The sequence below is a fragment of the Balaenoptera acutorostrata genome, chromosome 16 (assembly GCF_949987535.1).
Source record: "Balaenoptera acutorostrata chromosome 16, mBalAcu1.1, whole genome shotgun sequence".
In the NCBI taxonomy this organism is placed as follows: domain Eukaryota; kingdom Metazoa; phylum Chordata; class Mammalia; order Artiodactyla; family Balaenopteridae; genus Balaenoptera; species Balaenoptera acutorostrata.
Genome location: NC_080079.1, coordinates 15,362,061 through 15,375,252, shown reverse-complemented (window position 1 = coordinate 15,375,252; position 13,192 = coordinate 15,362,061). Strand labels below are relative to the sequence as shown.

Below are 13,192 nucleotides of genomic sequence, written 5' to 3'. Positions count from 1 at the left end.
ATTTACATCTAGTAAGTGAAAAAGTTGGATTTTCTCTATTTCTCTATCTAAATAGATATTCTCTATTCAGATGCTGCATTATTGACTAGTACACTATATAATACTTCCTCAAGAAACATGTTACAGTATGATCTCTATAATGTTAACAAAAGTGGAGAACAATTTTAGCTTATTGATTTATTTCTCCTCTCAAAATTCATTAGCATGAAAATATAAACTGAGGTGGTGTATTTTATTCTTGCAGGGGTTTATAACAAAATAGTTGTATGCAGCTTCCCTAGACAAGAATATACAAGAAAAACTAGTTCCTTCAGTTTCCTTAATATAGTTGAAATTAAGTTTTTTGGCACACAAGCAATTATCAATTGTATTGATAGAAAAATGTGATAATTATTAGATGAAGAAACTCATTTGCATGTTTTAGTTAGACACATTTAATATGTCATAGGATTTCACATGAAAGTCTTAGCATGCATTACTGAAGTAATTTTATAATAGTTTTCTTTTTTTTTCACATCTTTATTGGAGCATAATTGCTTTACAATGTTGTGTTAGTTTCTGCTGTACAACAAAGTGAATCAGCTGTATGTATACATATATCCCCGTATCCCCTTCCTTTTTAGCCTCCTTCCCACCCTCCTAATCCCACCCCTCTAGGTTGTCCAGAGCATGGAGTTGATCTCCCTGTGCTATGCAGCAGCTTCCCACTAGCCATCCACTTTACATTTGGTAGTGTATACATGTCCATGCTACTCTCTCACTTCATCCCAGCTTCCCTCCCCGCACCCCCCCACCCGTGTCCTCAAGTCCATTCTCTACGTCTGCGTCTTTATTCCTGCCCTGCCACTAGGTTCATCAGTACTGTTTTTTTAGATTCCATATATGATAGTTTTCTTAAACCATTTAATGTTATAGCCTGCGCAAAGGTCATCAGTAGTTGGTTATATTAGGTGTTCTCAATGAAATTTTGATTCCAGCACATATGATTTATAATATGGTGATCCAAATTTCTTGATGATTTAAAAATATTGTATTTACAAATGCCATGAAACATCACCACTTTGAAGAAGAGCGTAGATTCAGTAAGTTTCAAACTTTCTTTTATTTTGATTTTTCAGATTGCATTCTCACAACACAATACAATCATGGATCTTGTGCAGTTTTTTGTCACCTTCTTCAGGTAATTTGCTTTTACTGACTTTGAATTTGTTAAACCTATATTCTGATGTATGTTCTATCAATCTGTTAGGTAATTTATCAGTTCTTTAACCTTAAGTATGATACAGTGTGTCTTGAATAGTTTTATATACTTAAATATATATACTACAGAGCAGAAGAAACATACTTGACATATACTTTTGCAAGTTTATTTTGCTGTAGTACTATTTAATAGCTAATTGATTCAGTGGAAAGAGGACGATAACCCTGTGTTCCCCTGTCATATAAGTAATTAAAGCCTGTTTTAATTAATAAAATTAACAGTGCATTCACTGTATTGATTAGGTCCATCTCCTAGCATTAAAATCCATATCAATTCAATTATTTCTTGGATTTCTTAGGTAATTATTATATGTGCTTAGCAATGTGATGAAATCTGTAGGGAATGAGAAAAAGTATGTATTTTCTGCCCTCAGAGAACTTATAATCTGGAAGTAAGTACTAAATATGACTTAGGATATAGCATAATTTCCTAGAATATTAGTTATTTGAGATATTAACAGTAGGTTCATTAAAAAGTGTTCCATAATTAAATACATTTGGAAAATGCTGTGTATACTGAAGTTAAATAGGGCTTTTTTGGTTTGTCTTTAACTGACATTACTTCCCAGAGGTTTTTTTTTCCTCACAGTTTTTAATATGTTAATTTGCAGTGTATCTTTCTAAAAGAGAGGGCGGAGTTTGTAGCATTTCTCAAAACCTAAAAGCTCTCTTCGTAGAACATCTATTTTCATTTCCATGGGATGTAAATAAAGAAACACTGGGCGAGGAGAAGCAGCTGAATTTTAGTAGAATTTTAGTAGAATACCTGTGTGATGGCACCTGAGATCATCTGGATTAGAAAGAATGTTATTTTTGTTAACATGATTATGATGTGTACCGCTTATACTGGTCCACTAGGTGCCTTTGTGTAAATTAGACAATTGTGCCTCCTTCTGGCAGGCATAGCCCCACATCACAGCACACAACTTTACAAACAGTGCATATAATTTTGACCTTCACTCACCAAGTTGTCTGGGCTGCGTTGAACAGTGAAGAACCTGTTAAACCAAATCCTTGACACAGATGATATGCCAAGCACTTTCCTCAACACCAAAGTAACCATTATTGGTTATCTTATAACAACACCATACAATACTTGAATTCCTAATACCTTATCCACAGGAGTTAGCCAACATTTTCTGTAAAGAGCCAGTTAGTAAATATTTCAAGATTTGTGGGGTATAAGGTCTCTGTTGCATCTAAACAACTCTGCTGTGGTGGTGCTAAAGCAGCCTCAGCCAGTATGGAAACAAATGGGAGTGGCTATGTTCCAATAAATCTTTGTTATAAAAACAGCTGCTAGGCTGAATTCTGCCTGTGGACATAATTTGCCCAACCCCTGATCTAACTTATGCCTGAATGCCTTTAATGACAGGAAACACACCATCTCTTGAGATACCATTTTCTATCTTCAGATAACTAATTGTTCTTTATAATTGAGATGAAATCTGCCTCCCTGTAATAGCTCTTCTCATTTACCCATATGGGCCCATACATAGCAAGTCTAATCTCTCTCATCTCCATTTGCAGCCCTCTAGTTTTCTACACTCTTTTCTCCAATTTACACATTCTCTGTTCGTTTATTCACTTCTTGTTGTCAAAATCCTTGCCATGTTGGTCACTTTGCTCTGAAAGCAATCATGTTTGTCTTTGTCCCTTAAAAAGTATTAATTTCCAGAATTTAATGCTAAATCATATATATCACTAACATGTGCAAAGTCTATTCATACTTTAAATTTGTCCCTTAAAAATGAAATTTGAGGAAACAACTTTTTTTTAAATTCATTTATTTTTTTGGCTGTGTTGGGTCTTCGTTGCTGTGCACAGGCCTTCTCTCTAGTTGCGGCAAGCAGGGGCTACTCTTCGCTGTGGTGTGCGGGCTGCTCATTGCGGTGGTTTCTCTTGTTGTGGAGCACAGGCTCTAGGTGCGCGGGCTTCAGTAGTTGTGGCACGTGGGCTCAGTAGTTGTGGCTCTCGAGCTCTAGAGCGCAGGCTCAGTAGTTGTGGTGCACGGGCTTAGTTGCTCTGCAGCATATGGGATCTTCCCACACCAGGGCTCGAACCCGTGTTCCCTGAATTGGCAGGCGGATTCTTAACCACTGCGCCACCAGGGAAGTTCCGAGGAAACATCTTAAATATATTTAACGTTCTCTGATTTTGTACTTCTGAATATTAAGGGATATTAAGCCTATTAATGTTGCAATGTTTTTGGAAAAGTGTGAGAAGTTGTAATTGAATGAGCCTTATTTAATGCATAAAAATAAAAGTTTTTGACAGAATAATGTGGATGTTAATATGCTAAAAAGTTTAGTTTTGTGTAAAAATTCACAAAGCTGAATATATATGTAAATTATTTAAATGTTTAGGGTTTTATTTTAAGCTTTTGAATTTGTGTGCATGTTTAAGTTCAATAACTCTTTTATTAAGTAAAAGAAAGCTAGTGTTAATGTGTACCATGTCTTAGAGATGATCCTATTTATTATGTTGTCATCATGGACAAAGTAATATAAAATATTCTAAGCATTGTGTAAGATAAAGTATATTTAATGGGTTTTTTATCATTTAAATTTTTCTCAGTATTAAAATGTAAATTAGACAGTTTTCTAATTGTCTCATTGTTAAGAAAAAAATGCACAAATACTTCTAAGTTTATTATTTTTTTAAATAAAGCCACTGTTAAATTTTAAAAGAGAGTTTTAGACAGGTCGGCATTTATGGACATCCTTCAATCAGGCCACTATTACTGCTATTGCTGTTTCTGAGTTATTGAAGTAGCAAAGGTGAATGTGTCAGCCTTTCAGTTTAGCCATGGTTTGATGGAGGCCAGTTCATAAACTTTGTGTCAGTTTTTTACTTTTATATTGGGCATAGTTCTGGTGGTAAACATAATTGAGTCAGTACTAGGAAGATCACTTATAGGCATAGCCTGGCTCTGATCTTAGCTTTCTGTGCCATCTTAAGTAGGTCACCTAGCATCTTTAAATCTCAGTCCTTTCATATCTAGAATTAAAGGATGTTGTTGTTAGAGTGTGTACTATAATATAGTGAATGATTAGAAAACTGAAAGGAATTATTTTAAAAATAAATACTTTTTTCTGGTATGTAAAATGGAAAAGTAAGTCTGTGTGAATCTGAATTTTAAAAGAATAAGCCTGGTAAATTAAATGGAGATATATCAGGGACCACTACCCCTATACCATTTAGATTTTTAATGGGGGTTCTAATTTTCACTGTCCCACTGGAATTACATAATGTTTTTGATTTACCATCTTGACCAGATGGCAGGTATTTTCAGAGGTTGCCACTTGGTCTTTCCCACTATGATAGATCTTACCCCACAGGCCAGGGATGCAATGTAGGGGTTACTCTAATCACCTTGTACATAAGTTCTAATTATACACTTGAGAAGTTAGGGAAATTATCACTGGGTGGATGCATAGACACAGTTGCCCACTATGATCCAGAATTTAGCCAGAATTTCTTACCTGGACCCTGGAGATACCTCAAGTCTAACAAGGGTTCATGATGGTATTTTAGTCCTTGAGTATCTCTGTGATCTCTAACCCTGTGTCTTATAGTAATCAAAATATCTACTTACTCCTCTTGCACTGTGTACATACCTGTGTATATACCCAAATATACACAGGGCTCTTTGTAAAGGAATCATACACAGGTCCCTTTGGGGATCATTTTATACACTTTCCAAGATGTTTCAAAATGTCTTTTCTTCTATGGACTCAGCCACCTATTCAGTGGGTTCTGGATGTGTAAATTAACTCATCTGGGAACTGAGCAGAGGATCGTGAGTTTCTCTTGGCAACAACCCTCAGCGTTTGTTCCTCCATTCCTACTTACAACAAAAGTAAATGTTAAATAGCACCGTTGTTGGCTGCCTCTCGAGATAGATACATCCATTATTAATCATCCCACAGCTCGTTGTGGGCCAGCACCCTTGGCTGCTCCTCCAGTCTTGTTGAACTTTATCCTCATTGTAGACCCTGGATTCTGTCAGTTAAGCACTGACCCTTGATCTTTTTTACTTTGGGGCCCCATCACTTAACGCCTCCCTTTGTCACTGCCTCTCCTGTTGTCAGCTCTCGTCTGCAGAAGAAAGCCACCAGTGAACTTCTTAGTGAAGCTGGTGCCCCTTTCACCAGCAAATTTCTCATGGCCTTGGTGACTGGTACGTCCCATAGAAAGTAATCTACCGGCCTTACATAATATATCCATTCCGGTACATTCCCTCCTATCAGCTTTTTTACTCTTTTCTCTTCCATCTTCTAGGGCAGCTCAGGCATTTCCATTTCACTTTGCCTTGGCCGGTGCTTTTTCCAGGCTTATAAGAATCACTTCCTCATCAAGTTTTGCCCCATCCTCTGGAGTCCTCCATAGGGTATTATATCACCTGGTCCTGAGACTATGCACCAAAATTCATGAATTCTTGTTTATCCAGGCTTATATTCCATCCCCCTTGATCAAATACCACCAAAATCCAGTTCCTGACATGATCTCCTGGCTGCTGCCAGTACATGCTAGCCAATTCTTGCAGCTTTTTCAAGTATATAATCTTTTCCCTTTCTTTTCAGGCCAAGATGCATTATTCTGTCATTAAATTCAGTTATTAGTCTAGCGATCAGGAGAGGAGGTGGTGGCAGCCTTTAGGGGGGCGACCCTGTTGTCTCTATTACTAGAAACAGGAGTTGTAGAACCAACATCCTCAGAAACATCTATGTAGATAGTGCATTCTAGGTATTCCTATCCCATATTTCAAGAGCTCCAGTTTTCCAACAGTGGCCGTTGTCTTTGCATAAGAGGACTGCTTTGGCTGAGCAGTCTATCATCTCTGGAGCTCTGCAATTCTAACAGTTAGATCGTCAGTCTACTGCTCATTCATATTGGCTCCTCCACTGTCAGAGGTAAGGGCCTGATTTAAAGCTATAAAAGAGACTCTCTAGCTCGTATATTTAGCCTGTAATGGTTATTAGTGGCCTTCAGCCTCTCATTATCCCTCTGTAGGGTCAATACAAACATAGCAGTAGTCAGCCAACTCCACTCTCTTTTGAAAGCATTTTCCCCAGGTCACCACTGGTGAAATATTTAGCAATTGAAGCCTTCTTCCAGGGACTCTCTGTCTCTCATCTAGCAACACGGATGGTTTCTTTTTAGCCTGCCAAGTAGTGAGTGAGCCAGTTTCAAATCCCCATTTTACCTCCTGATTGCTCAGACCGCAAGTCCTCAGAGAAGTAGACCAAAATGGCGTTGGCCATGCAGTAAACGTATTAGGGGGAACTCCTGTGAGGGAAAGAGCAAGGGAGAATGTGAGAGATCTTTTAGACCACAGTGCCAATCTGACCTTCGTGAAGTAGAGCAAGAAGAAAGGAAAGTTGAAGGAAAGAGCCTGAAAGTTTGACAAGACCAATGGCGAGTCCTTGAGCCAAACTCTGTATCCTAAAAGAGGAGTTATGCATCTCTCAGGATCAGGCCTTCCTTACTGTCACTGCCATGTTCAGTCATTGACTGAGAACAGCTCTCAGGAAGTGTGGCCTCAGTGTGAATACAGTGATAGATTGCCTTAATATTTATCCACTTTAATATTATGTTTTTAAGTGCAAACAAGTTAGAATTTTCAATTTTTTTAATGAATTGTGGTTTTCCCTTCAATTTTTTTATTGTGGTAAAATACAAATAATATAAAATTTGCCATCTTAACCATTTTTGAGTGAACAATTCAGTGATGTTAAGTACATTTACATTATTGTGCAGCTATTTACACTATCCATCTCCAGAACTCTTTTTATCTTGCAGAGCTGCAACTCTATGCACATTAAACAGTAACTCCCTATCTCCTCTTCCCCAGCCACTGACAACCACCATTCCTCTTTCTGTCTGCATGATCTTTACTACTCTAGATATCTTATATAAGTGATATCATAATGTTTGTCCTTTTGTGACTGGCTTATTTCACTTAGCATGATGTTCTCAAAGCTCATCCACATTGTGATATATGTCAGAATTTCTCTTCTTTTAAGGCTGAGTAATATTCCATTGTATGTATATACCACATTTTGTTTATCCATTCATCTGTTTATGGACACTTGAGTTGCTTCCATGTTTTAGCTATTGTAAGTAATGCTTCTATGAACATGAGTGTACAAATATGTATTCAAGATTTTGCTTTCAATTCTTTTGGATATATTCCCAGAAGAGGAATTCCTAGGTCATATGGTAATTCTATTTTTAATTTTTTGAAGAACCTCCATACTGTTTTCCATAGCAGTTGTACCGTTGGCATTCTCACCAGCAGTGCACAAGGATTCCCTTTTTTCCATATTCTCACCAACACTTGTAATTTTCTTTTTCTTTCTTTCTTTTCTTTTTCCTTTCTTTTTTTTTTTTTTTTCTGATTGTAGCCATCCCAGAGGGTGCAACTTTGCATCTCATTGTGGTTTTGATGTGCATTTCTTTAACGATTAGTGCTGATAAGCACTTTTTCACGTGCTTATTTGCCATTCATATATCTTCTTTGTAGAAATGTCTGTTTAAGTCTTTTGTCCATTTTTATGCCAGTATCACACTGTCTTGATTACTGTAGCTTTGTAGTAAATTTTGAAATCAAGAAGTGTGGGTCCTCCATCTTTGCTCTTTTTCAAGATGTTTTGGGCTACTTGGGGTCCCTTGAGGTACTAAAATTCATATGGCTATGGAAGTAATCATGTGAGTTTTTCCCCTTCTTTTTGTTAATATGGAGTATTACATTTCCATGTTAGACCATCCTTGCATTCCAGGAGTAAATCCTACTTGGTCATAGTATATAATTCTTTTAATAATAATTTCCCCTTTTCTGCATCATTGTTCATAAAGGATATTAGTACTTTTCTTTTCTTGTGTCTTTGTCTGACTTTGGTATCAGGATAATGCTGGCCACATAGGATGACTTAGGGATTGTTTTCTACTCTTTAATGTTTGGAAATATTTGAGAATGACTGGTATTTGTTCTTCTTGAAATGTTTAGAGGAATTAATCAGTGAAGCCATCAGGTCCCAGGCTTTTCTTTGTCAGGAGATTTTTGATTACTGATTCAATCTCCTTACTAGTCATAGTTCTATTCAGTCCTTCTATGTTTTCATGATTCAGTCTTGGTAGGTTTTGTGTTTCTAGGAATTTGTCCATTTCATCTAGGTTATACAATTTGTGTACAGTTGTTCATAGTACACTCTAATAAATCCCTTTTATTATAATAGGATCAGTAGTAATATCTATACTATATTTTTATTTATTTTTAGTAAGTTGAATCTTCTCTCTTTTCCTTAGTAAATCTAGCCAAAGGTTTGCCAATTTTGTTGATTGGTTTGAAGAACCAACCGTTGGTTTTGTTGATTTTTCTCTATTATTTTACTATTTTCTATTTCATTTATCTGTTTTAATCTTTATTACAATATTTCCTTCCTTCTGCTAACTTTGGGTTTAGTTCTTTTTCTAGTTCCTTAAGTTTAAAGTTAGGTTGTTGATTTGAGATCTTTCTTGTTTTTCAGTGTAAACATTTATAGTTAAACATTTCCTCCTTAGCACTGCTTTTACTGCATCCCATCAGTTTTATTATGTTCTGTTTTCATTTTCATTTGTCTCTAAGTACTTTCTAATTTCCCTTGTGATTTCTTCTATGAGCTGTTGGTTGTTCAAGAGTATGTTGTTTCATTTCCCCAAATTTGTGAGTTTTCCAGGTTTTCTTCTGTTATTGATTTCTGACTTTGTTCTGCTGTAGTTAAAGGAGATACTTTTCATGATATCTATTTTTTAAAATTTATTGAGAAAATTTGTGACCTAAAATATGGTATATCCCGGACAATAGCTCATGTGCACTTGAGAAGAATGTGTATCCTGTTGTTGGGAATAGTGTTTTACATATGTCCTTTGAATGTAGTTGGTTTATTGTGTTGTTCAAATCCTCTGTTTCCTTACTTATGTTTGTCTGGTGTTTCTATCCATTATTAAGAGTGGAATTGAATTGTTTTAACCATTTTGAATTCTCTATGTCTTTATTGAAATTTTTGTCTTAATTTATAACTTGTTTTATATAAACTTAGATATAGTATCATTTTTTTAGAATTTCCATGGTAAATCTATTTTCATTACTTTCAATATTTTTTATTTTATGAGATTTTAAATGTGTTTCATGTACACCACAAATATCTGCACATTGTTTATCCTGTAGTAATAATCTGAAAATCTCTGACTTTTAAAGACAAAGATTTAGTGAATTTCTATTTATTGCAATTATTGTTGTATTTTAATTTTTTTCTCCATCTTTTCACTTTTTAAAATGCTTTCTCAAGCAATATTTTTTTCTTCTCCCCTGCTTTCTGTTAAATTGAATGTCCTTTTAATATTCTTTAGTTGTTTTTCCTTTTAGCAGTTTAGGAATTATACATTTCTTATTTTTTCTTTAATGAATGCCCTTAAATTTTAACATGTATATTTTTCCTAACCAGTAATAATGTTAATCAGTGTCTTTTTTTACTCCTGAATCATATAGGAACACTAGAAAATTTGAAACTTTCACTTTTACACACAATTGTCTAATTTTAAATTCATTTTCTAATTTCTAATTTTATTTTTTAAAATAGCCTTATTGAGATATAACTCATATACAGTACAATTCACCCATTTAAAGTGCACAATTCAGTGGCTCTGCAGCCATTATCACAGTCAATTTTAGAACATTTTCATCACCCCAAAAAGAAACTGTGTACCCATTTGCAGTCACTTCACATCCCTGTCCCACACCCTAAGTTTTAGACAATCAATAATCTAGTTCCTGTATATAGATTTTCCTATTTTGAACATTTTCATATACTAATTAAAATCATACAATATTTGTTCTTTTGTGACAAGCTTCTATCACTTATCACAGTGTTTACAGGGTTTATCCATGATGTTGTATGTATCAATACATCATTGCTTTTTATTGCTAAATACCATTCCGTTGTATGGATATGACACATTTTATTTCTCCTTTTTCAGTGATGGGCATTTGGGTTTTTTCTTCTTTTTGGCTCATGTGAATTATGCCACTATGAACATTTGGGTCCATGTTTTTGTGTGGTGATACGTTTTTATTTCTCTTGAGGTGTATACCTAGGAGTGGCATTGATGGGTCATATAGTAACTCTAGATTTAACATTGTGAGAAACTGGCAAACTATTTTCCAAAGAAGATGCACCATTTTACATTCTCACCAGGAATGTATGAGGGTTCCAATTTCTCCATATTCTCAGTAACACTTCTTTTTATCTCTTTTTTATTATAGCCATCTTAGTGCATATAAAGTGCCAAAAGAGATGATGATGCTATTTTGGAGGATCCAGAAAGCATTTTTATTAATTAGAGGAATTTAAAGAATAGAAAAAGAGAGAAAAATTAGGAGTTAAGCAATTAAAAAACAAGAATAATCAAAGATGACCCTATAGAAGTGAGCATGTGAGTGGGAAGAATAATGCAAAATAAACGCTGTGATCAAGATTTTGGGAAATGAAACAATGATGTTGTCCATGAAGATATTTCAAAAGAGAAAAAGGAAGGATGTAACTCCTTACAGGGAGAGAAGTAAACCGAAATCATTAGTAACAGAATGCCTACATCAAAGTGGCATATCCCAGAAGGAGTATGTGGTATAAAATTTTTCTTTTTAAATGGTACAAGAACGAAGAACTCTGGGAAGAATGAAAAATAGAAGTCCTCCTTTTCAAAAGTGAGATTATGATAATGGATATGTTAATAGAAATGAGGCCTTAAGATACAGATTTCTCTAAGTAGAAACCATAAATTACATCTTATTATACTGGAGGTTTCTTCAGGAATTCTCTCCCTGGCTTTGCTGTAGAAGAAAACAGATATTTAGATCCCAACTCTTCTTTTAAACCAAAATATCAAATATAGCTCGAGTAAAATAGTAATTGCCCAAAGTTTATTGCAACTTAGCTAAACCAGTGCTCCATGTCTAATTTTCAGTGCTGAGGTTTGGAACACTGTAGACTGAAACTTAGTTCTTTCACTAAACTATTGCCTAATACTTCAAAATCAACATGTCCTAAATTAAACTTGCTATCTTGGCAAACAGCTGTTTTTTCCAGTATTCTCTAGCTCAGTTACGGTTACCACTATTAACCTAACTTCAATACCTGGGAATTAACTAAATACGTTTCTCTTTCCTTAATCCCCTACATGAACCCTGATTCTTCCTTCTGCCTATCAATCTATTGTATTCAAAACAACCAAAGTGATTTTTTAACATAAATTGAGTTATGAGAATCCATTGTTTAAAAGCTTCCTTTCACATTTATAATATAATTCAGACTAGACTTACAAGTTCCTCTGAAACCAGGCCTAATTATCTGCCTCCTCTCATATTATTCTCCACAAACTTATTATATTGCAGTTGCTTTTTCTTCAGAGGTATTTGGTTTATTTCTTGTTTGGTTTTGTTTTCTCTTTCATTCCTTTGTAAAGTGTTTTAAAATTTATGTGCAGTAAAATTCCATTTGGGGGGATACAGCCATATGAATTCTAAAATATGTATAGTTTCTTTTTTTTTAATTTTTATTGGAGTATAGTTGATTTATAATGCTGGGTTAGTTTCTGCTGTACAGCAAAGTGAATCAGTTATACATATACGTATATCCACTCTTTTTTAGATTCTTTTCCCACATAGGTCATTACAGAGTATTGAGTAGAGTTCCCTGTGCTATACAATAGGTCCTTATTAGTTATCTATTTTATATATAGTAATGTGTATATGTCAATCCCAACCTCCTAGTTTATCCCTCTCCCCCTTCCTCCCCAGTAACCGTAAGTTTGGTTTCTACATCTGTGACTCTTTATGCTTTGTAAATTAGTTCACTTGTGCCTTTTTTTAGATTCCACGTATAAACGATATCATATGATATTTGTCTTTCTCTGATTTACTTCACTTAGTGTGATAATCTTTAGGTCCATCCATGTTGCTGCAAATGGCATTATTTCATTCTTTTTATGGCTAAGTAATATTCCATTGTATATATGTACCACATCTTCTTTATCCATTCCTCTGTTGATGGACACTTAGGTTGCTTCCATGTCCTGGCTATTGTAAATAGAGCTGCAATGAACATTTTGGTACATGACTCTTTTTGAATTATGCTTTTCTCAGGGTATATGCCCAGTAGTTGGGTTGCTGGGTCATATGGTAGTTCTATTTATAGTTTTTTAAGGAACCTCCATACTGTTCTCCATAGTGGCTGTATCAATTTACATTCCCACCAACAGTGCAAGGGGGTTCCCTTTTCTCCACACCCTCTCCAGCATTTATTGTTTCTAGATTTTTTGATGATGGCCATTCTGACTGGTGTGAGATGATATCTCATTGTAGTTTTGATTTGCATTTCTCTAATGATTAATGATGTTGAGCATTCTTTCATGTGTTTGTTGGCAATCTGTATATCTTCTTTGGAGAAATGTCTATTTAGGTTTTCTGCCTATTTTAGGATTGGGTTGTTTGTTTTTTTGATATTGAGCTGTATGAGTTGCTTGTATGTTTTGGAGATTAATCCTTTGTCAGTTGCTTCATTTGCAAATATTTTCTCCCATTCTGAGGGTTGTCTTTTCGTCTTGTTTATGGTTTCCTTTGCTGTGCAAAAGCTTTTAAGTTTCATTAGGTCCCATTTGTTTATTTGTGTTTTTATTTCCATTTCTCTAGGAGGTGGGTCAAAAAGGATCTTGCTGTGATTTATGTCATAGAGTGTTCTGCCTATGTTTTCCTCTAAGAGTTTGATAGTGTCTGGCCTTACACTTAGGTCTTTAATCCATTCTGGGTTTATTTTTGTGCATGGTGTCAGGGAGTGTTCTAATTTCATACTTTTACATGTATCTGTCCAATTTTCCCAGCACCACTTATTGA

At 35.1% G+C, this 13,192-nt stretch overlaps 1 protein-coding gene across 1 annotated transcript in view; it reads left to right on the top strand.

Annotated features, from left to right (window-relative positions):
- The window catches only part of ATRNL1 (attractin like 1), a 706,302-nt gene that overhangs the window by 296,411 nt on the left and 396,699 nt on the right, over window positions 1–13,192 (top strand). The window contains exon 25 of the mRNA XM_007173145.3: window positions 1,119–1,180. Within this exon, the coding sequence (XP_007173207.2) occupies window positions 1,119–1,180 (62 nt within the window). The remainder of the gene's footprint in view (window positions 1–1,118; window positions 1,181–13,192) is intronic.